Source organism: Typopeltis vanoorti, chromosome 4 (genome assembly GCF_054136105.1).
Source record: "Typopeltis vanoorti isolate ZY-2024b chromosome 4, IOZ_Tvanoo_1.0, whole genome shotgun sequence".
Classification (NCBI taxonomy): Eukaryota; Metazoa; Arthropoda; class Arachnida; order Uropygi; family Thelyphonidae; genus Typopeltis; species Typopeltis vanoorti.
Window position 1 is genome coordinate 165,893,372 of NC_143552.1, and position 23,447 is coordinate 165,916,818.

At 38.8% G+C, this 23,447-nt stretch overlaps 1 protein-coding gene across 1 annotated transcript in view; it reads right to left on the reverse strand.

The window, feature by feature from the left end:
• Positions 1–1,423: 1,423 nt before the first annotated feature.
• The window catches only part of LOC150107825 (uncharacterized), a 73,994-nt gene continuing 51,970 nt past the window's right edge, over positions 1,424–23,447 (reverse strand). Inside the window, exons 4-6 of the mRNA XM_090392194.1 lie at positions 21,483–21,559; positions 4,389–4,612; positions 1,424–2,379 (exon numbers count right to left, since the gene is read on the reverse strand). Coding sequence (XP_090248320.1) covers positions 1,424–2,379; positions 4,389–4,612; positions 21,483–21,559 — 1,257 coding nt within the window. The remainder of the gene's footprint in view (positions 2,380–4,388; positions 4,613–21,482; positions 21,560–23,447) is intronic.

A 23,447-nucleotide genomic window follows, 5' to 3' on the forward strand; every position in this document is an offset into this window, starting at 1 on the left:
AGGTAGTGAGGTGGATTTTCTTTTATGCGCTGTCTTCTTCTTCTTGGCAGACACAGAGCAACTATTTAACTTGTGGTCATCAGCATATTTTTATGAGCCGATTAAAGTGTCATTAGTAGGTGTTCTTCTCTCAGAACAGTGGTAATATGGCAATTAAATTGACACATGATTTGTCGTAGCAGCGCCATCAAGTGGACAATTAAGCAAGCTGACTAGAACTTGATTTGAAAGCTAATGACACGCTTGTCTAGAATATCTTTCCTTTTAGCAGATAATGATAATAATTTACTAATGTACTAGTCAATGCTATGCTTCATCTAGACACATTTACACAGTTTGTAATCTTATAGGTACATTCTCTGTGCTGACTGGGCCACTGCAAGAAATTGCATTTAGGATTCATTCAAGGAATACTTTTTGTCGTTGTTCCTAATTGGAGTCAATACCGAAGTCTTTGCATTTTATCAAACCTTCATTTGGACAAGCTATTAGCAAACATATTAGCATAGCCAGTTACTAAACGATCGTCTACGGGAGATTTCAGTCATTTCACTGTTAGGAGGGAGAGAGAGAGAGAGAGAGAGAGAGAGAAAACGGGAACTGTGAATGGAAACTCGTGAAGAGACTTGCTTTCTATTTTGCCTGAAAAGCAGAATTACAAAACCTCGTGTAATCTTTCCTCGAAATTTAGAGGCAGCACTCTGGATCGTGAAATTTACATCAAGAGTCTTATGTTTCGTCGAGTTGCGAAACAAGTAGTTAAGAAGTTAATAGTGATGATGGGATAACTGGTTTCTTGCTCCCAGCGGCATTCTACATGCAGTTTGATGAAGGGACTTTTAGAATTTTATACCAATCAATAATGTCGGGTGCTCTTATTTACAACACGCAAGAAAAAAGTCTGCGAGTCATTTATATTTACTTCTCATCCCTTACAGGTTGCAATCTTCACGTAATTTGACCTTATACAATGTTTTAATGGCAAAAGGTTTTTGCTTTGTCCCTGGTCAATCTGCAGCTTCTTCGATATGTAGTTCTTAGACTCCCAGTTACTTCATATACTTTTTAACCTCTGTCAAAGGAAGTATACCTCACCCCGTACCATGGCAAGAATATTGAGTGTCTTTTCCGTTGGAAGAAAACTGGGTTTTCCGTAAATCGATATCCTTCCAACCAAACATATTAACAATCAACAACGTCCAGAAACCCCTCACATACGATTTCAAAGGAAACGTCACTTAAGGTGTGCTCTCAGTTTGTGGCGATAAAAATATAAAATAAAATAAATAAATAAAATGACTCACCACGTGCAGCAGCCTTCTCCAGTTGGTTCCATGGAAACATCAACATCCGACTAGGTATGGAGGGAGAACAGAAAAGGGGTGAACTTGGGCCCGTGCACACAGTCTGTGACGGGGGAAGTTTACTTATCACTAAGCGTCGACAGGGTGACAGCAGCCAACTGTTCTTGCTGCCGCTCGAGCCCGTTCACCATGTTCTCAATGTTCTTCAGGTCACTGGAGGAGGATGTCGAAGAAGGGCCAGCCGATCCCTCTGAACTGCTGCCATCCGATGTCGGAGACCCGGCGGTGCACTTCAACGTCGTATGGGTGGGACTGACGGAGTTCAGAGTGTCATACGGAGACCCCGACACAGGAGACCTGTTTTCGGGATGTCCGATTAGCGGCAAGGAAGCGGTCACTACTTGGCTACTGGTGACGGGCAGCGGATACGGCCAGAATCTCTGCTGTTTCAGTCTGTTCGTCAATGATGTCGTCTCACCGACCACCCCCGACGACTCGGAGGCAAGTCTGTGGTTCAGAGCGGAATACCCCTGCGCCAAAAGGGGATGGGTTGCGGCGAACGCCAGGTGAGCGTTCAAGAAGAAGTTGTGTCCTGGTGAAAGGCTAGGAGTCGTAGTCGCCTGCGAAAGTGCGGGGCTGGAGGAGCACTGGGTGAAGGCACTCGGGATGGCTGCGGAATTGAAGAATGACATCGGATAAGGGGATGTGACGGCCGTGGAAGTCCCCGGCATGAACATGCCAGGTAGGCACTGCTGCATCCCGCTGGGGTAGAACGCCGAGGGATACATGTATGGGAGCAGGTGGGGGTTCGGAACGGAAGAAGATACCGTCACGTTGGCTCCTGACTGTTCAGGTGTGTGGTCTTCCCTCGCGCTGTCGTGATCGTCTTTGGCGTTTCTGTTCCTTTCTGCATGCTGCGTCGCTTCGCTGGGAGACAGCGTCCTTTCGCCCAGTGGATCCTGCAGAGAGGAGACTTCGGGTCCTGATTTGTCTTCGTCCAAGGTTTCTTTCCTTCGCGTCCCGTGCTCCGGAACTGAGGGGAGAGAATAGCGAAACCTTTTAGGAAGAAGACATGCTAAAGAGTTATATTTTAAAAAGAGAACTTGATTTGATTATGTATTGGGAAACTACGACATTTTTTAAAAAAATAGTTTCTGTGAATGCAGCTCGACTTCGAAAGCCACTCTTTAAAGTGCTTTCTGCCGGTGATATTAAAAGTATCTTCGTGTGACACCTTCAATGACCGCTTTCACCGGTCCCTAAAGAGAAGAAAGCGGTCATTGAAGGTTCGTTTCATCTCCATTCGAGATGAAACGAACAGTCAAATATGACATCTGAACTCACTGGGATGGATTTTCGGCTAAAAAAGAGAGCTGCTTCTTAATAATAATAATAATTATAAAAAGTAGTCAATTTAACTGGGCTGATTCTCCGCACTCACTTGATTTTATGTTTAAATGCGATTTAAACGAACACTCCTTAATCCGATTTATGTACAGCTAGCTGGTGTTTAATATATACGGACTAATACGTTAAAGTTCGGATTACCACAGCATAAAGTGCGCAGAGCCAGACAGGCCCAATCGAATCTTACGTAAGCTCCACGGCGTTGATAAGAAGAGTCTCCACTCGAAATTGGTTCCATATGCCAAACCAGAAATATCCGAAATACTCAAGTGTCGAGTTCGTTTTCTCTTCTGGGTGGTTCCAGTTTCGTCCTTAGCAAATAGCGCGTGTTTTATTACCAATATTATGAATTCTAATAATTAATTATTATTACTAATTTAGAAAACAGAATCTCCCTGCAATTTAGAGCCGCCAATCTTATATTATGCGATTAAACACAGGAGTCTACAGACATTCCGACAATTAAACAAACAAACATTTTGTAGTAAGTGTGTGTGTGTGTGTGCACGCGCAATGAGGTATAACAACATTCATAATGTTTATTCTCAAAGCTTTTCTACTATGATATTTGAATTTGAGAGAAAACCGAAGCACAAAACACATCTGGATGATTTCCCGAATATTCGCTGGCAAAAAAAGAAATTTTGAATGTTTACTCACATTCTCATGATTCAATTTAAATGCTGACATCATAGCAAATCTTCAAATATTTCATAAATAAGCTTGTTCTCTACAGTCAGTTTTAAACACTTTTAGTTAAATGCGAAATAATTAAAAAAAAAAACGAGAATTCCTCGCATTATGTTTTTCTTTGTTTGTGATCTCATCAGAGAACTGCTGAAATAAGAAAATACTTTTGAATCTCTTTATTTTCCAGCAGAAATTAACGAGTGTTTCTGTGGTGTTCAATAATTATTTCGTCGAGGCGAAAAGGGTCCGTAATTCTACATTTTGGATCTGTGATTGTTGTTAATCACATGAGTCAGCAACAATCCCAGACAGTTTGCGCGAATTTGTTGCACGCTAATTTATGACAGAACGATGAGAATGCATTTATGGCATGCGTACTCGGTTCAATCGATGCATATCACGAGGTCTGCATCTACTGTGCCTTGTGGTGATTGCTGCCTAAGGACAGCTCAACATGCAGAGAAGTGGTCACAGTTCGAGAGGCATTTGTAAATCGTTGTAATTAAGTTTCTATAGAAGTAGAAAGTTTAAAAATCGAGTTGTTTTGTGACTCTGTCTAAAATAAAGAAGCAAACATTTTTGAGGTGTCACAGACCTGCTGGTCACGAGGTGGGTTAGAAGTCTGTAAATATCCGCACCGAGTGTATCGGATTCTTTATTAAGTATTTAAGGTGCTCTTCAAGGTGATCATTTTTAACCAGTCGGTTTGAAAGAGGACTATCGTCACTTAGGCGAATCAGAGGGAAGCGCGTGCATTTCCCTGGACACACGCTTTAGCACATTACACACGAGTGAAGCAGGGATTGTTAAATATTAAATGGAGGAGGAGGAGGAGATGTTCGTGTTACTTCGTCGGAACTTTGTCCCATTTGAAGTGTGTCCTCGGGGGCTTCACACTCGAATAGCTTAGCAACGTTCTGAGCCGAGTAATTTTGTCGTTGCGACACTACGCTATTTTAGCCAATTAATCGCAGTTAGGAAGCTTACCTTCTTGGTCACCAGATGTCGTTGTCAAGCTGCATGCGGGTCGCAGGTCGGCCACCCCTCCGACATCCACCTTTTCTTCGTCTTCTTCGCTGCTGTCATCTGCGTCGTCCGCAGCGGTCTTGCTGGAGCATTCGGTAGAGTCGTGCGGTAAGTTTGAAGGTAACCTGTCTTGGTGCTGGGAGAGTAGGAATGCTTGCCGCCTGGAGAAGGAGCAGTGAATATCACTACAGGAAACACCACAACAGAATCTGCCATTCTTAGAGAGTCAAACTTCAGTGTACTGAAAATAAACACAACTGTGCACGCACTCCCACAAACACACAAACAGCGCATTTATCCACTTCACCATTCAACACAGAAATGAAACACATTAATGCTTAACACCAAAACGAAATGGAACCGACAAAACATAAATAATAAAATAAATTCTCTTCCACATACCTGACAAGCGAGGAACTATCGTTACATAACCACCATTCAACAGAGGTTTGCTCTGTCGTTGTAAATCAGGGGAAGTCTTTTACCTATTTCCACTTATACCATGTTGAATTAAGTAGCCAAGACTTCCCCTGATTGAGAGCATACATCTGTCGTCACACAGGGAATATATTAATGCTATCTAAGACAAGGCAAACGGTTACACCCACTGCACGTTTGCTTCCTATCAGTGTTAAGTTGAGAATGCACGGTCGCCGAAAGAGATGCTGTCATAGAAAAAATGCGAGTTGCTCGTCCATTTGTGAGATGGAATTGAAAAGAATGATCCAAGAATCTACAGGTAGCCATTACACCTCCGCCACAATAATGGAAAGTTTTCTGGGGGAGATGAAATATTCACTTAGGCCTCGTTGTCCAAATTCCGTATCTTTAGTTGCATTGCCTTGAAGGAAGAACGCTGACCAATACACAACAATTCTGAATAATTTAATGTCCTACATTTTGACAGTTTTAGGGAACGTTCTTGTGCTTCTTCCAACACGAAATATTGCTCATGCCGCTTGTGCTATTGCAAGAACGTTTGAGGCGAATGACGTGGAAAAACCTTGGCTGGACCGCGCTGTAATCTGGACAACTGGAACGTTGAGCACTAGCCTCATCACTGTGTCCCACGAACTGGTGGTAGAACGAAGGTCCAAAATATCCGACTCATGTGAAGAAGGTGTGATTGTGGCCAGCACATACACGCTATTGAGGTATGTGAGCTATTAAGAATTCTCTGAAACGCGTATTGCAGTGTTACTTATTTCAGCAAACTGTAAATGAACGAAAATGTAAATCACTCGGAATAACAACAAAATCATATCTCGATCAGTCATAATCATTTTCTACTCTTTTTAAAATATTAAACGCCTGTCCATGAAAGGTTCGAAACCAACATCCCGTTACTACGGGGTCCAGATAAATTTTTATTTTATCCTTTAAACAGTCCCCCCTCCTACACACACACTAAGCTAAGCGAAAACAATCACCGTAGTTCGGAGAGCTTGTGTCAGAGTTTTAACACGTTCATTGCCAATCACGCGATATCGCGCGATGCGAGCTCTCACCAATCGGCCGATCACGCGTTATCGCGTGGACGTCGCTAACTAAATAAAAAAATAAAAAAAAGTTGGCCACCACACGAAATTCCAATTTTCAGCTTGGCAATGAAAGTGTTAAAGTATGAACACGTTTATATTTTACGCAGGTGGCAATGGAGAATTCACAGCGATAAGGGGGTCTGATTTTTTAAGAATAAAGCATCGAGACTGTCGTTGCTGTTATCCTGGTAAGCCGTACTGCTATGTAATAGCGCAATGCACGTCCGGACAAATTATGCTTATGCAGATAAGTTTAATTCAGCGTGTTGTTCGTGCATTGAGGTTATGTTATTATCACGTGCCATATTTCATATGTTTTGACAGTGAGGACCAATTCTGTGTTTGTACATCAAACTTGATCAAAAAATAAATTAAAAAAATCTTCCGAAGTAATGAAAATGACATATGATGAGTAGCTAAGTTTGGTATGGACAATACCCGTTGGTTCGAAAGAGCTAGGTTCGAGTTCCATCTACTACATGAAATTTTATAATGGCTTTCAGCTAAGGCGAATTAGCCGGTCTCATATGGAGGATCTTCCTAGAAACCTCGGCTTTTAGCATCCCGTTAAGCAAGCAAGCCAGCTAGAGGAGTACGCAATTTATAGACATGATACACTGTCTCATAGCAGTTCCATGAATGTCTCTTGAAGATAAGAATTGGTCTCTTTTGAAGGAAAAACTTGTTTTAAATGCAAGAAATCAAGAATTCAAAGTGGCCAAAGTGCATTTTGTGAGGAACAACAAATGGTTATCCACCATAATATATCCGGACGTAGGAACTTCTTATGATATAGCAATAAATAAATGCACAGAGCGTCCTGCTAAGGGAATCCCTCCTGACAACGTTCCAGCATCAGTCTTCCTCTATCACTTTCAATAATCATCTGCATGACTTTGTGGCTTTAATTTTCTTTGGCTTAATGAAATTATTTAAACGCTTATTTAAACAGTAAAACAAAACGCTACAACGTTTTGATCTCAGTATTTCTTTGATTGGGAGCTCATCTACTCCTGTTCCCTCCTTTAATTTTGAATAGTAGCTTCTCTCCCCGCCCACTTGGGTTCCAACCTCCACTATTAATATAGAAAATGGTATCCTGATATCGAACCTCCTCGGCGTCACTTCGCTCATACAGAACACATGACCGCTAAAGAGAGATGTGACAACCTACTTCGTCACTCGTCCTTCCCAGCTGCTATTACCACATCGCAATCGGAATTTTACTTACACAGGCTTACTGCGGATACTCAAAGAACCAATGGAGAGCTTTCCCTGTCTGGTATTTCCACTGAAAATCCTGCCTAAAATATAGGTAGCCATTCATTCCCCATCCCGGAGGAATTGAATACCAGCATCATCATTCGTACAAGAAAATTAATGAGTGATGGTATTTGTTCGCAGGATGTGGATGTTTTGACACTTGTTGGAAATCGTGGGAATTCTTAACGATCGCCTTCAAGTTTACATCAACTGAATTTATCCGCCATGTTGGATCTTTAGTTTTTCTGATTTTTTTTTCTTTGCAGGCTTTCCTTTTTATTTCTATAAGATTTTTTGTCGTGTGTGTGTGTGTGTGTGTGTGTGTGTGTCATAGAAATGGAAATAATTCATTACTGAATCGAATCCGTGCTCTTAGTGAACAGATCCGACCAATCAGCATGAATGGATGCAATGGGTTGTAGTGTCACCGTACTCAGTAATAAAATCAATCCCCCACGTCATTATTACCGGACTTCTTAATTATGGCTGGCACTGATCGAAGGTATTTCCTTCAGTTAGTCCAAAATGCTGACTCAGAATATTGAGAGTTGAGCGGAGTTTGAAGAATTGTTGGTGTTAGTTTCAAGACGATGATGGAAGAGGGAGGAACTCTTGAAGCGTGGGAGGAAACTTACCAGTCTCAGAAACTTTGGGATCCCCGCTTTGTTTGTGGGAAAAGGATCCCATTGTTGTGGCAAGGCTATCATGTGATTGCCTCTGGATCCTACTGGAAGAAGACGTCTAGCGGATGTATAATCAGGAAAAAGAACTTAATTACTAGCTAATGACCAATTTCTATGTTTGCAATGTTGCTCAACAAGCAATTACACCATTTCCCAGGTACTGCATGGACAACAGAGTCCGCCTTCCGAAATTATATCCCTTCCTCGCGCACTAACTACTTCCTCTGGCTAAACATTAAGCCCACCTTCAATCATAGAAACCCTGACATCCCCTTCTCTTTCTCTGTTGGCCGTCTCCGCCTCTGTTACGTCACGCTACGCTATACTGGAACACAGACGCTGCTATTCTGTGTGTGTGTGTTTGTGTGGACGCATTAGAGACTTTATTCTTTGTCTAGCACGTGTTGCCGCCCTCTAGTGGGCGAAGTAGGTTACACCCGACGGTTAGAAAGTAATACAAGGTTACTGGCATGAGCAAGACAACAGCGACCGTCCAAGAAGAACTACACACAATATCTACTTTGCTCCTAATCAGCCTCAGATGTGGGGAATGCGTAGAGAAAGTACTAACATCCACATGTTCAAATGCGGCTAAGAGCGTTGGCATAAGAAATTAGGAGTTAATTTGCTATGCACGTGTGCGATCTCCGAATAAAGAAGGTGTTTGATAAATTGCTTCTATATCAGCTTATTTGTATAAGTGCATATAGAGTGCTGTTTATTAGACATGCTGGACAGGGATTGTTTAGAACTACACTGATAAAGAATTTTAACTATAAGAATGGCCTAGATAGGTTCAAAAATGCTATTTGTAGACTGTGGCATCCTGAATCTTGACTGTTTAAGAAAGATTTTTAGATGGTTCCATACAGAAGTTAAACTTCTCAATAATGAAGCAAGCAAAGAAAAGTTCGACCATCTGTGAAGTTGGGCTGTCCGTTGGTTGCGGTTTTATTTTCGGTGAAAAATGGAAAGAAGCTGAAAACTCCGAGTGGAGTTTCTCATCCGGCTGTCGGTTTAACGACACAAGTAGCCATTAAGTGGCACCTTAGTTCCCATAATCCAACGCATCAGTGACCGTAGAGCCAGACCATAACGTTAATCTCTTTGTGGTTAATCTCTTGTGCTTTCTCCGCGTTTTTATCAACGTTTCCCGTAACGTTAACCCATTACGAAGTCTCAGAGGTCAATTACACGAAAAGTGGTGCCCATCAATGGCTGCTCGTTATGGCGGGGCAGGAAGTTCAAGTTCCCATGGTCAGTAGCTCCCCTAAATGATGATTGCCCAGCTGTTTCGCCACACAGCTTCAAATAACTGCACGAGCAGTTGACAAAAAATAAAGTCGATTAAAAACTTTATAAAGTTGGTGAATTTGATGTGATGGAGATCCGCTCCATTACCGCTAAACCCATTTGGGAGACTCTCTCTCTCTCTCTCTAACTTGTGTTGTTCGAGAATGGTCTTATTGGTCAAAAACACCGCAAAATGATCCGTGTAAGATGGACTGGCCCTGTTGTTAACCCCCATGTTTACGTTTATTGTATTGTTATAGTCAAGAATAGCCCCAATTATATGTATTGTGCGTGGGGAAGACTCGTCCTCCTCCTCCTCCTCCCATTTATACAGACAGTACTTGTAGACAGCCATTAAGTTTTTATGTGCAGGACATCCTCACAAATCACGCATGCGCAACCGACGGTGAGTACAAAGAAAGTCATCAAATATATAGCAGTGAAACAAAGGGTAGCCAACCTTACACGAAAGTTCCTCAATGAGGTGTATCTGATATGATGTGAGTAGAAGATGAGCACCTCTAAACATCCATATTGTTTGAATTCGGTGAGAGGTTTTGCATGATTTCTATGACATTTTGGTGCATAAAATTCGTTAAATCCATCCCCAGAACCATTCATAACTTACCAGTTAGAGATTTAGGAAATAAACTATTTTCATCGCCTGGTGCAAGACTACGAAAGTTCACTTTTTGTTTCATTACCAGCTTCAGGCAACTCTTACAAGAAAAAGAAATCTATACAGAAGATATGCAAGTTTCTTTCAAAGAATAATAAAAAGAAGAAGTGCTATTTCTGTTAAATTTCGAGCCCGATAGTTTTTTTGTCATTCCAAAAGAGGAAATCAGTGTACTTTCACGAATTAATTTTCTTAATTTGCGGGTATTTAAGAAATGATGAACTTTATTGAAATTAAGATACAGTAATGAATCCCTCTTCGGTATTTACACCGTCCCATCAGAATCTCATAAACTATTTCCGAAATGACCTTATACATTACAAGACTGACGTGTAATATAAGCAAACCTAATCCTCACCCTTTTTAATGGAATCTGTTCTAGATCCACATTCTCCCCCGTACTGAAAATTTATATTTGTGCTGCATACAAAAGCTGCTACTCAGCAATTTTTTCTTACTATTTTAAAATACTTCCTTAATGCAGTCGGTCAAATCTGTGCATATCGAAAGCTTGATAATCAATTCCTCGTGGATATGACGATCATTTCCTAGGACTTTTAAATGATTTTTTGACATTAGTAAAAAATGCAGATGATGAACATTGAGTTTCTTCTTTTATTTGAAATATCCTACATTGGCTGCACTAAGCGGAAATGCATTTAACCCAGAAGAGAGAAGTTGCAGTGCCCATTGCACAACATGCCTGCAGATTGCAGTAACTGAAAAGGAGTTCGAAGTTAGCGTGCTAATTGGGATTGCGAGTAACTGGGAGTCGAGATTTTACAGGGTTTGAGGGGGGGGAGATGGACGAACAATAACAAAACGTGTGTAAAGAAGAGACATAGAGAAGAAAGAGATAGTTTGTGTAACAAACTGTGGATTAATCCTCACGAGGTGTGGAAGCAGTTTCAACTCAATCAAGAATCTGGAATTTTAAAGTCACGATTACATACAAAGCTATGCAGATTTGTATTACTGACGCTAGCTGAAGGTGATGCGAAGGTCCGCTTTCGGGTGAGGTAATAACTACCTTTTACATTGTTACATAACGTTCGAGATGTTTAGTAAAATTAATTATTAAGTCACACACACACATCTGTATTCAGTAATCCCTACTATAATACAATTGAAATGGTGTCTGCTGTATTGAAATATTTTCCAAGAGGTTCAATAATAGGATCCTCTTTGACTGACTGAAAAAAGTATTCTAAGACAGAATATTTATATAGACTTATCTCGGATCTTATCCATAATTTTTAGGATCAAATCACTCCTTTCCTTGTCATGGTCAACCCTTTTCAAAGCAACCTAGTTAACTTTGATGCTTGCAAAACACAATCTTGTCTTATTATCCCACAAAATAAATCTCACGTCACCTTTCATAATATCGAGAAGCTCGGATGATATAACATCACTTTTCCTCTTGGGCTCACTTAGATCGCAAATCTTTCTTTCACGACACACACACGTGTGTGTGAGTGAGAGAGAGTGAAAGAGAGAGAGAGAGAGAGAGAGAGAGGGGCTCGATAGCTGTGGCAAAGGTCTATGTCAGAAGTAATATATTTGTGAAATAATAGTTAAGGGAATGAAAGAATAAATTAGGGATCATTAGTTTACTGAACTGCCTCCTTGTGGATATCATCAACATTTTAGCAAGGTGTTTTGATGATACACTAAATCTGGAGACAATATTTTCAGATGGGAAGAATTTGGAATATTTACAGAGTGGTATAACTTCTTCGTGAGAAAATGAAACAGGAAGGCTGCGGATGAAAGGATGCTGTGCAAGAAAGAACGGAGGAAAGTTAGCCGTATTATGAAAGATAGCTTCTAGGTGGCTTCTAGATATTATGAAGCGCTGCTTGAGATCTGTCTGGAGGGAAAGAATACACGACTCTGTTTCGCTGGCATTGAAGTTAACGAGGTTGTCTTGAAAGGATTAAGGAGGTACGGAGTAATTTTAGGTCATAAAATTTATGAACAAGATTTGAGGTCTGTGACATCATATACGGATCAGCATTTTTCAGTTGGTATCGAAATCAGAAGAGGCGTTGCCGTGTGGCTCGATTTATATAGAGAGAAAGGTGGTGATCCAAATAGTAAGGGTGGAAATGAAAAAAAAAATCACACCATAGGAAGCAGTTTGTCGATTAAACCTATTATGTCATAAACGATACAAATTTCAAGAATTGTGAAGAGCGACTTCAGGGATGTCTCCAAGAAATATCGTGGCACGTGTCCAGATTACATGATGTAGGATAACGGATCTGTTGTGGATTTTGTGGGCGGAATCCAAGTAGGAATTCCGCTGCTTCATCATTAAAATGCAGGTGTCACCTCACCAGCTGGGAGCGCAGCAGTTAATCATTGATTAACTGGTTGGGCTTCCAGCTGGTGAAAAAGTTGACTGTTAATGATTTTCTCCATTACCTTGGGCTTCGTATAGCCTTGTTTCGAAGCAGTGGGGCACTGAACAGCGTCTCCGTATTCTGTTGAACTTATGCTGACTACCGGCTCGAATGCCACTGTGCGATATATGTTTGTGAATATTAATTTTAGCTCGTAGGTGATTTTCGTTGATCGGTGAGGCCGTGACCTTGTTCGTTGCAAGTGTTATGCGGCTTGCAAAAGTTCCTTCCTTACTTTATAGAGCGAAGGTCCTAAATTATTTAATCTTTACCCCTTCCTCACAGTGTGTTAAATGTGTATTTGTTTTATAATCTTTATGGGTTAGGTTGCCGTAAAAAAGAGAGACCAAGGTCAAACTTCTCCTTTAGTTATATGAAATTCTAATGTCTGTGAATTCCAGTATTATATATTACGACATTTGCTCTTTCATTAGAAAGACCCGGGTTCAAATCCCATCTGGGACGTAAAGAACTTTATAAATGCTTTTTAGGGGATGGTGAGATCAATATACATGCACATATCAGATAATATCTCTTACATATAGACGAGGTGGGTTAAATCATTTTGTCATATGAAGAGTGTGGGGCGACCCGTAGTGATATCTATCAAATGTAAGATCCATCGTCTATGACCTCTCTCCATTTTATTTATTTATTTTTTTTTTTTTAAAGAAAAAAAAAAAAAGTTTCAGGGAAGGTTAAGAGCAACGGCTGTTCCAGATGTAGTTGAAATATATTGAAAGGATCGGAAAAGTGGAACCAAACTAGAGGTATGGCGTAAATAAACGACTCTTTTTCGAAATCATTAGAAGCATGAAACCTGTAGAAGTATCTTGAGAGGGTATGAGAAAGGTGTAAAAAAAAAGGACGGTTTTGTAGTCCTTTATTTTTGCAGGTTTTGCTGTTCATTGGGTTTAAAGGCAGTTTCAGTTTTGTCTTGCTCGTATCTGTTGAACAAAAGTGCTCTACATCCAACCTACAATAGAAATCGCAGTGGCAGTTCACTTTCAACGTTGGTGATTCTTTAATAGTCGTCGGTCAGTGACTGGCCGATATTCGGCTAAACTATGACATTAATTACTGGCATTTACGTATTGCACTGGCGTTAGCCAAGATGTTCACCACTACTAACTGCATTCCCTTAGGTTTTTCTGCGTTTCATTCGGGTCATATTTAATACACGTGTTGAGTATACAATATTTAATTTATAAATTCATTTTTATATTTTTAATATTCCACTATTATACTTAATTGCACTTACTGGTTGAATTACACGATTCTGAGCATTTTGTGCATTACTCCGGTCTTAAAAAATAGGTTTTTATATAGAAAAGCTATTTTAATGTAATTCTTAAAACATTTTCGCGGGTTTTTCTGATGTATTCGCCATCCAAATGAATGCCGTGCGTGTGTAACCAAGAAATATGAAATTTTGTGAGACTCGGACAAACTTCTCCGAAATCATTAAGTGCTGAGCAACGTTTCTGGAAATGATTTTTCATTTTCAAGCTGACAACTAACGTAGTCAGGTTTATTTAAATAACGGACGGTAAAATGGATCCCGTCTCATTCTCCCTTTAATGCGTCAGGCTCATTGTTTTGTCATTACGGAATAATTTCGCTTTCATCTGGCCTGCTGTATCCATGGGCTGCCGATCCTCTGGCCGGTATGACTGCTTTGCGACATAGTCTGGGAGGAAAAGGCTTCCACCTCCATATCAGACTGACTGATTAAGCTTCAATTTAAAAATCTTTCCTTACTATTACCTCAAACGAAAGCAGATATTTCCAACAAAAAGGAATCGTTGCTACTGACTGAGCCACGGAGAATCTCGCAAGATTAAATCCATGTTGTTAATTTAATAATCAAAACAGTTTGAGCAAAACCGGCTTCAGTGGTTCTTAAAAACTCATTTTTATTTAAAGTAGTTTTTGGACAAAAAGAAGGTGTAGTAGTCGAATCCACTACATTCATCTGACTAGAAAGGGAATTGCGTATAATGGCGATGGCCCCTTCCGAAGTTAATCTTTTGCTCCGCTCTCTGAATGTAGCGTGTTTAGGGCAGCCCGACTAATTTGTTGTCGATACGGACTTAATCATTTTGTTGTCAATATTAGCAAGTGTTGTGCCACGTTCTATTATGAAGTAACTTGAGCAAAAATTAGCTTCTCAAGCAGAAACACTTGTCGAGTTTCCTTTTGTTGCCCTCTCAGTTTTTTTCTTCTTTGCTTTGCAAGAATCCAGAAGCGTTTCTTGCTCATATCGCTGACGAATGCTAAGTTATTCGAGCGCACTCAACTCGAAGGGAAAAATCTGGCTACTTTATGGCTTCTGTTTATGGTTGGTGAAAATTCTTCGTCACCTTCGTTGTATTTTTTGCGACGTGTTTTTCTACACTTTTGTGGTTTCCTTTTTATTGAAGAATTCCTCATAAATCAGATTTTATTGAAATATGAGAGGAAACTTTAAGGGTTCTAGTCACATTTTCATTGTCATCCTTCACTCACCTCAGTGCATTTTCTTCTCAAATTATCTTTCGAAACGTCTCGTTGAAAAAGCGCGGATAACTTAAATTCAGACGCGTTCTTTAAAGATTCGTGAATGGTGAGTGAACAGATCTGTAGTTCTTCTGGATGTAATAGAAAATCTTAATCGAAAAATCGAACGACTTTACTTCTTAGCTAGACTGCGGTTTGATGAAGTAACCAAGGGCAAATATTAGTCTCGCTTCGCCTCAAAAGAACATTTTAATTTGAGGTACGAGATCCGATCCCAGAATGTTTGCAATAAATACCTTTAAATGCCTTTATGGTACAACGGGATACTCCGTTTGGCCAAGATCTTTAGCTCAAAGTTTGTGAAATTTCCATCCATCGGATGTCACTTTTCAGGATACTTACCGAATAAGAATCTCCTACCTCTTGAGATGTTTAACGGGTGCTAATTCAATGGGGAATTAGCACCGTAATAATAACAAGAGGACTTCAGCCTCTTCTTGTTCTTTCTATACTCCATTTGGCTCCTGATTCCGAGACATTGAGCAATTTCAACTTCGGATAATTTGATTAAATTAGAATGCGAGTTGGATCCGTCCTCTTCTATATGAGCAACAGTTTGGGATTCGACTACCGAGCAGCACGTCACCTGGAAGTACGCTTTACAGGAGATACAAACACGAAGAGTTTCTCTCCATTTCCTTGATTTGTTCATAAGTTATTAGATAAAAACATTGCAATACTGCAAGTAAAACGTTTCACGACTAAACTGCAATGCAAGAATCAGCTTTCCTCAGTGCTTACCGGAAGTAAAGGTGCTTAACTACCAAGCTCCAACGAGAAATCAGAACCTTTGAGTTTAATCCAATACAATTTAATTCCCCCAAATTTCCTCACAAACTCGAGGATGTATTTGTTGTAAAAATGTTTTAATAAAAGGCAATTATTTTTTATATTATATTTTTATAAAAAATATTTTTCATTAAAAAATAATTTCCTTCAATTTTTATTGAAATAATTTCTTCAAATTATAACTTTATCGATTGATAGGTGTGAGAAATGTTCTTCGTTAAGGAAGTATTGGTTGTCCACCCACACGAAGTCATTTATTTGATCGCCTTGGAATTGATTTACATCCCTTATTGCGAGTGGGATATAAATTTCACCGGTGAAAAGCCATCTTTGCTTATTGAAGGCCTGAAGTCGTTCGAAATAAAGTTGCAGATTAAGTCTCTAACCACTCGCTAACCATACGCCAACCAAGCAGGCCGAGTGGTTAGCGCATTCGCTTTCCAGCGATGAGGCTGCGTGGATATTTGAGATTATCGTGCACATTTTGTGTGGAAAGAGAATCTACCAATTCTTCTAGCTGAAGCGTTCACTTCCAAAATCTTATGGGGTAAGGAGTAACTAAATGGCGTCTAGTCAGGTCAAATGTGAATAGCTAACAACTGTTAAGCCTCTAGAATATTATTTGCTAGGGAAGCAGTCTACTGTAGGCTTATAACCTGTCTTGCTAGGATTCACATAAAAAGAAACAGTAGAACTATTTTTTTTAATATCATATATTCCGAGGTCGTTGTATTGATTTCTCTCTTGAATGTTGCAATAATGTGCAGGTGTGGAGAGGGGAGGCGTTGGATGGGGTCAGCAGAGCAGGGGAGAATGGTTATGGCAGTTATATTAATGCAACTTCCACCCACGAAAATTAGCAGAAATGAAAAAAAAAAAAAAAAAAAAAAAAATCAAATCAATCTACTTTACATATCAGAAGTTCGATATTTAAGTAATATTTTGCTTTAAACTAAAATTATTTTCAAGATTTTTGAATTTATCGAAAGGATAAACTATATTATGTTACAGTTAAATATGTAATGTATTAGAAATAACCTACGTGTTAATAAATAAGGTTTAGATGAATGGAATACTAAGGATTCCAAATACACCTTTACTTCTGTGTTAAGTCTACACATTTTTAGCCCAGTTATTGTTTTGTTATTCATGTAGCGTGGGTTTTAATTATATATAATTTACGTTTTCTGAATTCTCCGCAAAGTTTTTCATTTGTCCTTTAACTGATATTTATTGAAATCCTTTGAGTTCGATATAAAAAAGAGATGATTTATTTGTGTTAGATCAGTTGGGAAAGGGTGAATTAAATGCACAGATATCAGCTTGAATTATTTCAAGCTGATAGGATGGTGTGTTGTTTCTTTCGTTCAATAAAAAATAACACACTTTTTAATTGAAATGAATTATAAAATACTTATAGACAATTATAAAATTTCTATATTAATACGATTACTTATATTTCTATAATTACTTGTCGAGTAATAGGTTTCATTATTACCAACATTTAAGAGAATTTTGCCCGAATAATTCACTTCCCACAAATATATATATATATATATATATTGTTTGTTTGTTTGTTGCCAAATAACGAAAGTCAGAAGAATGAGTGTACTGTTTGGTTTCAATCGTATAAGAACTTGATTTCTATCACCTTCTAGGATGCAAGAAACATTCATTTCCAATTGAATGTTGTTAGTATGAACCAGAATAGATATCTAATTTATTTTGTACTGATTAATTTTCTCTTCATAATCTTCTAGGTTTGGACGTAACAGACAGGATCTAAATTAAAGTTAATGAAAAAATGGAACAAAATTATATTTGATCCAATCCTACACTATTTCCTCAGCCATACGGCTGGTGATCGATGCCACCATACTAGGGAGATGATTATGAGCAAGGTGGATTTCTGTTACCTTCCTTGCAGTAGTATATTTTATGACTGTATTCGTGTGTGTTCAAGGGGCCGGTTTGTCTGTTCTAGGGATGAACAACCCGAATTACCTGGGATAAACTCACCTTTAGTCGAAAGAGACCAAATAAAGGTTCCTCACGTCACTGACGGGAATCGAACCCAGGTCTTTCCAACCAAAGGGCTTCGTCTATACTGACTGACCTACGGATTCTCCTTATCTTTGCTAATATAATTATTATTTATACTTGATATGCATACTCAGGTCAGTAACTCCACATCTTTTTTAATGTGAACCACCCACGAAAAGTCGTTAGCCTGTAGTACATCAGTAACATTATTATTATGACTTGAAGATCAGTACGATGTTTGGTCTTTCTAGAGAACAAATATGCAACTTTTTCAAGCCACTTCAGGCCTCCAGTAAGCAGAGCGGTGATGTTGAACTGGGCGATGAGATCCATCTCCCATCATTCGCAACTATCAGCTTGGTTTTGGCATCGATTGGTTGGTGCTTCAGATCATGTTGTGAAATAAATCATGTCATCTGAAATAAATTGTTTGGTGTACCAAAATCTCGTTTCCCAGAAAAGTGGGCTAAATTACAATATGGCTATAAACGATTATGAATGCCTCGATACCAGCATTTCTCTGTGTACAAAAACAGAGACCCGGCCTTTTGCCTAAAATTAATAATAGAGAAAAGAAGAGAATACAATTTAGAAACACATATTGCATTTATTGACTTTGAAAAAGCATTTGACAAAGTTAAAAGAAACATATTATTTAACATATTAAAAGAAAGACAAATACCAAATAATATCCTAAAAGCTATCACAAGTATATATGAAAATAATCAAATACAAATAAGATTAAATCACGAGCTATCATATACGAGAGAGATAAATCAAGGGGTCCGGCAGGGATGTCCCCTCTCAGCAACTCTTTTTAATATCTACTTAAATGAAATAATAATAAAATGGAATAAAAATTTACATCAAGGAATTAAACTTTCTCCTACAGTTGACTTAAACACTCTCCTCTTTGCCGACGACCAAATAACAAATTCTGAAGATAACTTACAGAAAGCTATTTTAGATCTAAATGAGATATCCAAAGATTATGGTATGATAATATCAACAGAAAAATCAAAAACTATGGCCTTTAAAGGACAAGATCCATCAAGAACTAAGATAGTAATAGATAACAAGATCTTAGAACAGGTGAATTCATTTAACTACCTAGGATGTATGGTCACTTATGAAAATGAAAAAGATATAAACGTAAAAGTTGCTAAATATTTAAAAATAACAGGTGTAATTAACTCTATATTTAAACCAAACCTAGTTCAAAAACAAACCAGGCTAAAAGTATACAATACATTAGCCCTACCGGTCTTAATGTATGGAAGCAAAATCTGGACAATAAAAAAAAAGACAAACAAAGATTAACAACAGCAGAAATGAAGTTTATGAGAAAAAACTGCCAAGTATGCCCTATTTGATCACAAGAGAAACGAAGATATTATGAAAGAATTAAACCAAGAACCAGTAATCGAAAAAACTAAAAAATATAACCGTAGATGGATGGAACACGTTCAAAGAATGAAAACAGAAAGATTACCAAAACAAGCCTTAAAGTACAAGCCATTAGGAAAAAGAAAACCAGGACGGCCTCTTAAACGATTCAACGATGACTTCTAAGGCCGGAACAGGCCATGCTAGGCCTAAATCCTTGATATACATGATGATGACGATGACAAAAACAGACTCAGTATTCCCTTTTTTCGTTTAAAACAAGTGGACTGAGTGACCAGCTTATTAGAGCGGTCAATTAATTGCATGTTGAACAACTGCAAAGTAGCTTCGATACACCGGGAAACTGAAGTCTCGAGGTTCCGGGAATACCTCACGAGTGTCTTACCTTTGGTATGTCTGACATGAGTGCTATGACTGAATAGTGCATAAACGCCATTTATATTACCTTGGGAATATTTAGTCCATTTTATATTACAATAACTTCAACAAAATGTTTTAAACCTATCCAACACATGGACCGAAAGCATGATAAGGGCTAGATAACCATTATCTAGCCAAGTAGCCAAGTTTAGGAGTGATGGATTTAATCGTCTGGTGGGAAACCACCAGACGATTAAATCCATCACTCTCCTAAAGACACTCACAAATATCCACGCAACAGTGGGATTCGAACTCACACACCTATTGGTCGATGCCATCAGCCACTCGGCATAGATAACAGCTTCATATCATTCTCAAATAAACATGCCTATCTGGCAGATTATACAGAAGCAAGCAGGATCGCAGTATTTTGCATTCCAGGATGTCTGTTATTAGTCCATTGCGAATATCGAATCAAGCAAATCATCTTCCTAAAGAAACAAATGCAGCCAACACATTTCTGGACTGCCACAGTTTTTCGAATTTTATTACGAGATGGCGTTGAAATAAAGACATACAAGAAGTTCTGTATCCGATCTGCCTTATAGAATGGCAAGTGAAGACAAATATCAGACTAACGTTGAAATATTGCAGACCTTTTGCATTGGGTGTCTAGAATACGAATGGCTTGTGTATGTGTTGGTCGAAATGGCAGTTTAAATTATTGGCTTGAAATGTATTTTTTTAAAACCAAACATGCCAGCAATTCTGCAATTTGTGGAATTTGACGATGCATGCAATCTCCTCCTCATTATGATTCAAGACATTCCACTCGTCTGGAGATTTCAGTATGTTATCGACTCTGCACCAAGTCATCTTAATAGATTAATTGACACCGAGAGAGAGAGAGAGAGAGAGAGAGAGAGAGAGAGAGAGAGAGAGAGAGAGGGGTAGCATGATATTTCCATGTTTAACACTTTCATTGCCAAGCTGAAAATTGGAATTTCGTGTGGTGGCCAAATTTTTTTAATTTTTTTATTTAGTTAGCGACGTCAACGCGATAACGCATGATCGGCCGAACGGTGAGAACTCGCATCACGCGATATCACGTGATTGGCAATGGACATGTTAAAGCAAGAATAATACAGAAGTTCTTTATGTTTAAAATATATGCGCATTGTCTGTTAGTCCTGAAACAGACCTCAATCAGATGCGTTGCTCTACTCGGTAAAGAATTCACATGCAGCCATTAATCGTTTTACAGAATTCGCAAATAATGTTTTTCATTAGTGTCATCGCTGTTAGCCAATCACAGTACATGTACTTATTCGCCATGATGAATTTAGGAAATGCAAGTACAGAATGAGGGCACGTAGTTCAGTCCGATACATTCCGCATTCAACTATGCAGTAAACGCAAATTTGGTTCAACTAACCATCGTTATTCTGTTACGAAACAACCAAATATTTTCTAGGTTCCGCTGCAATAAATGAGATCATTTGCTTGTTTTTTCGGGATACCTTTTTTTTTTTTTATCAAATTCATTAAGAAATGATTCTTTATTGTATTTGATTTTAAAAATCTAAATTCAAATCCGAGGAATATAAAACACACACACACACACACACACACACACACACACACACACACACACACACACACACACACACACACACACACACACACACACACACACACACACACAAAGCTGGATGTAGTATTCTCGAAGAGAAGAGTTTCTTGTCATTACGCAACAGAACCATTAAAAATAGAAAAAAGGGGCGGCACCCCTGACTAATCCTCGTATAAGGCTGAACAAAGAAAGCTTCTTTATGATAATTGCGATCCAACAGGTATTGCATCATCAAATACCTTTCGATCTCCCAATACGTAGAGAATTTATATCCCTCCTACAGAACGGATGACAAGACTCAAAGCAGTTTCGTTGAGCAATAAAATATTATTTTATGAGATTATCTTTGGGTGCAGTGCGATAATTTGATAAGAGAAGAATAAATTAAACCACTTACTTCTTTTCTCTTTTTCCTGCTCCGGTGTCTCGAAAACCTTTGGCAAAGGGATTATGATCGATCTTCAGCTGAGTAATCTGGGAAAGAGAAACAGGATTTCTCATCTATGGTTTAGCAACAGTTTCCATCTCTCTTTCTCTCTCTCTCTCTCTCTCTCTCTCTCTCGACCGACGCACGCACGCACACATGCACACACACACCGTCTCGCATGCAGTTATAAAATATTTCTGTATAAATAACATAACACTAAAGGGAAGCCAAACAAGTGCTTCTCAACACTTTATTACCCTTTCACATATTATGCTTAAAGATTCATAAGTAAAAATAAGTAAATAATGTCTCAATTTGCAAGAGAAAGAATCTGGGAAAATGCGAAAGTATATGAAACGATGAGGAAGTACAGGGTGTTCGGGATAAATTTGACATATTTATAATTAATTATATTTTTCCGTAAGTTACATGTATTAACACACACTTCTCTTCATTTAAAAGTTTGGACCCTTCTTCATTCATATACAAGATGTCAGAAAGGATGGATAGCTGGAACCCACCTGAATCATGGAAGAGAATAACTTGTATCATGATGATTCGTGCCCGCAATCAAAATAAGGATATTACGACTGCTGCCCAATGCTCCCTGAATACAGTAAAAACAATCAGGCATGAACTAGAGACTTGCAATGGTGACTACGAGGATGTAGCAAGAAGAAAGATCCCTAGCAGACGATCTGATTGCGTTCGTACAGCAGAATTCCTCGCAAATCTGCAGGAACAGGTGTTGAAGAACCCTGGCATTGGAATTCGGGCTTTGTTCGTGGAGTTGCTAACTGTAGTCAAGCCCTGGATAACAAGGGTAGCCAATGGTAGGCCGTATGTATGGCAGCAGGATTCGGCCCCTTGCCACACCTCTGGGAAAAGTCAAAAATGGTTGTCTGAAAATTTCTACGACTTCACCAGTCCAAATGTTTGGCCTCCAAACTCCCCAGATCTTAACCCCATGGATTATTTTGTATGGGGCGCAGTTGAAAAAGACACCAATCGCACTTCCAGTAATACAAAAGCCCAGTTAATGGATAAAAATAAAACAGTTTTTGCGGCCCTTCCCAGGGAGACTGTAGCAGCAGCTTGTTCGAGGTTCCGAAGCAGAATTGAAGCTGTGATCGATGCTAATGGTGGTTATTTTGAGTAAATCTTGTTGATAGTATTGTAATTAACTCTGCCTGTAATGTTTTTTTGTCAATTCATTAAATTTAATAGATACAAAGAAGATTTTCTTTTTCCTTACGAAACTGTCAAATTTATCCCGAACACCCTGTACTTGAATGATAACACAAAAACAAAAAGTCAAAGCGTGCTTGTTTTCCGAGATTTCTCTTAGAGTTATATTAGGAAGGCGGGAGGACGTATTGTTTTAAAAAAGCTTATTGGACTTTTACTGAACTAATAAGAGAAGTAACTGAAGTGAACTAATTAGAAAATTACTGAGGTTACAAAAATAAAAATGAATTAAAGTTCGTTGTATTTGTATAAAATCTTATTTCCTAGAAAAGTGCGATTCTCCTTGCTTACACAGAAACGGAAATTCAATGTGACACTTTGTGACAAAATTAGGGGAAGAAACACGTTGGAGGAGAGCTGTCACATAAATTAATTATCTCTCCCAAGGAAGTGTATAATTTGAGAGAAAGGCCACATTAAGTCAAAAAACGTACTGCCATTGATTGAAATGCGATAAAAAATAGCATGAATATTGGGAATAAAATTAGTATTAAATAAAATGAATGGGAGTATCATAGAGTATGAATAGTGAGTAAGCGAATTCAAATTTCTGACATAGTGGAAGCAAGAGTCAGCGTCAGTGAGATTCTTGAGAAATGAAAACCAAACTTAATAGAAAACTCGGACATTCGAGGAGGTGGTACAGTATTGACCGTTTCAGTTCTGAACTCGAAGTGCTCATAGTGA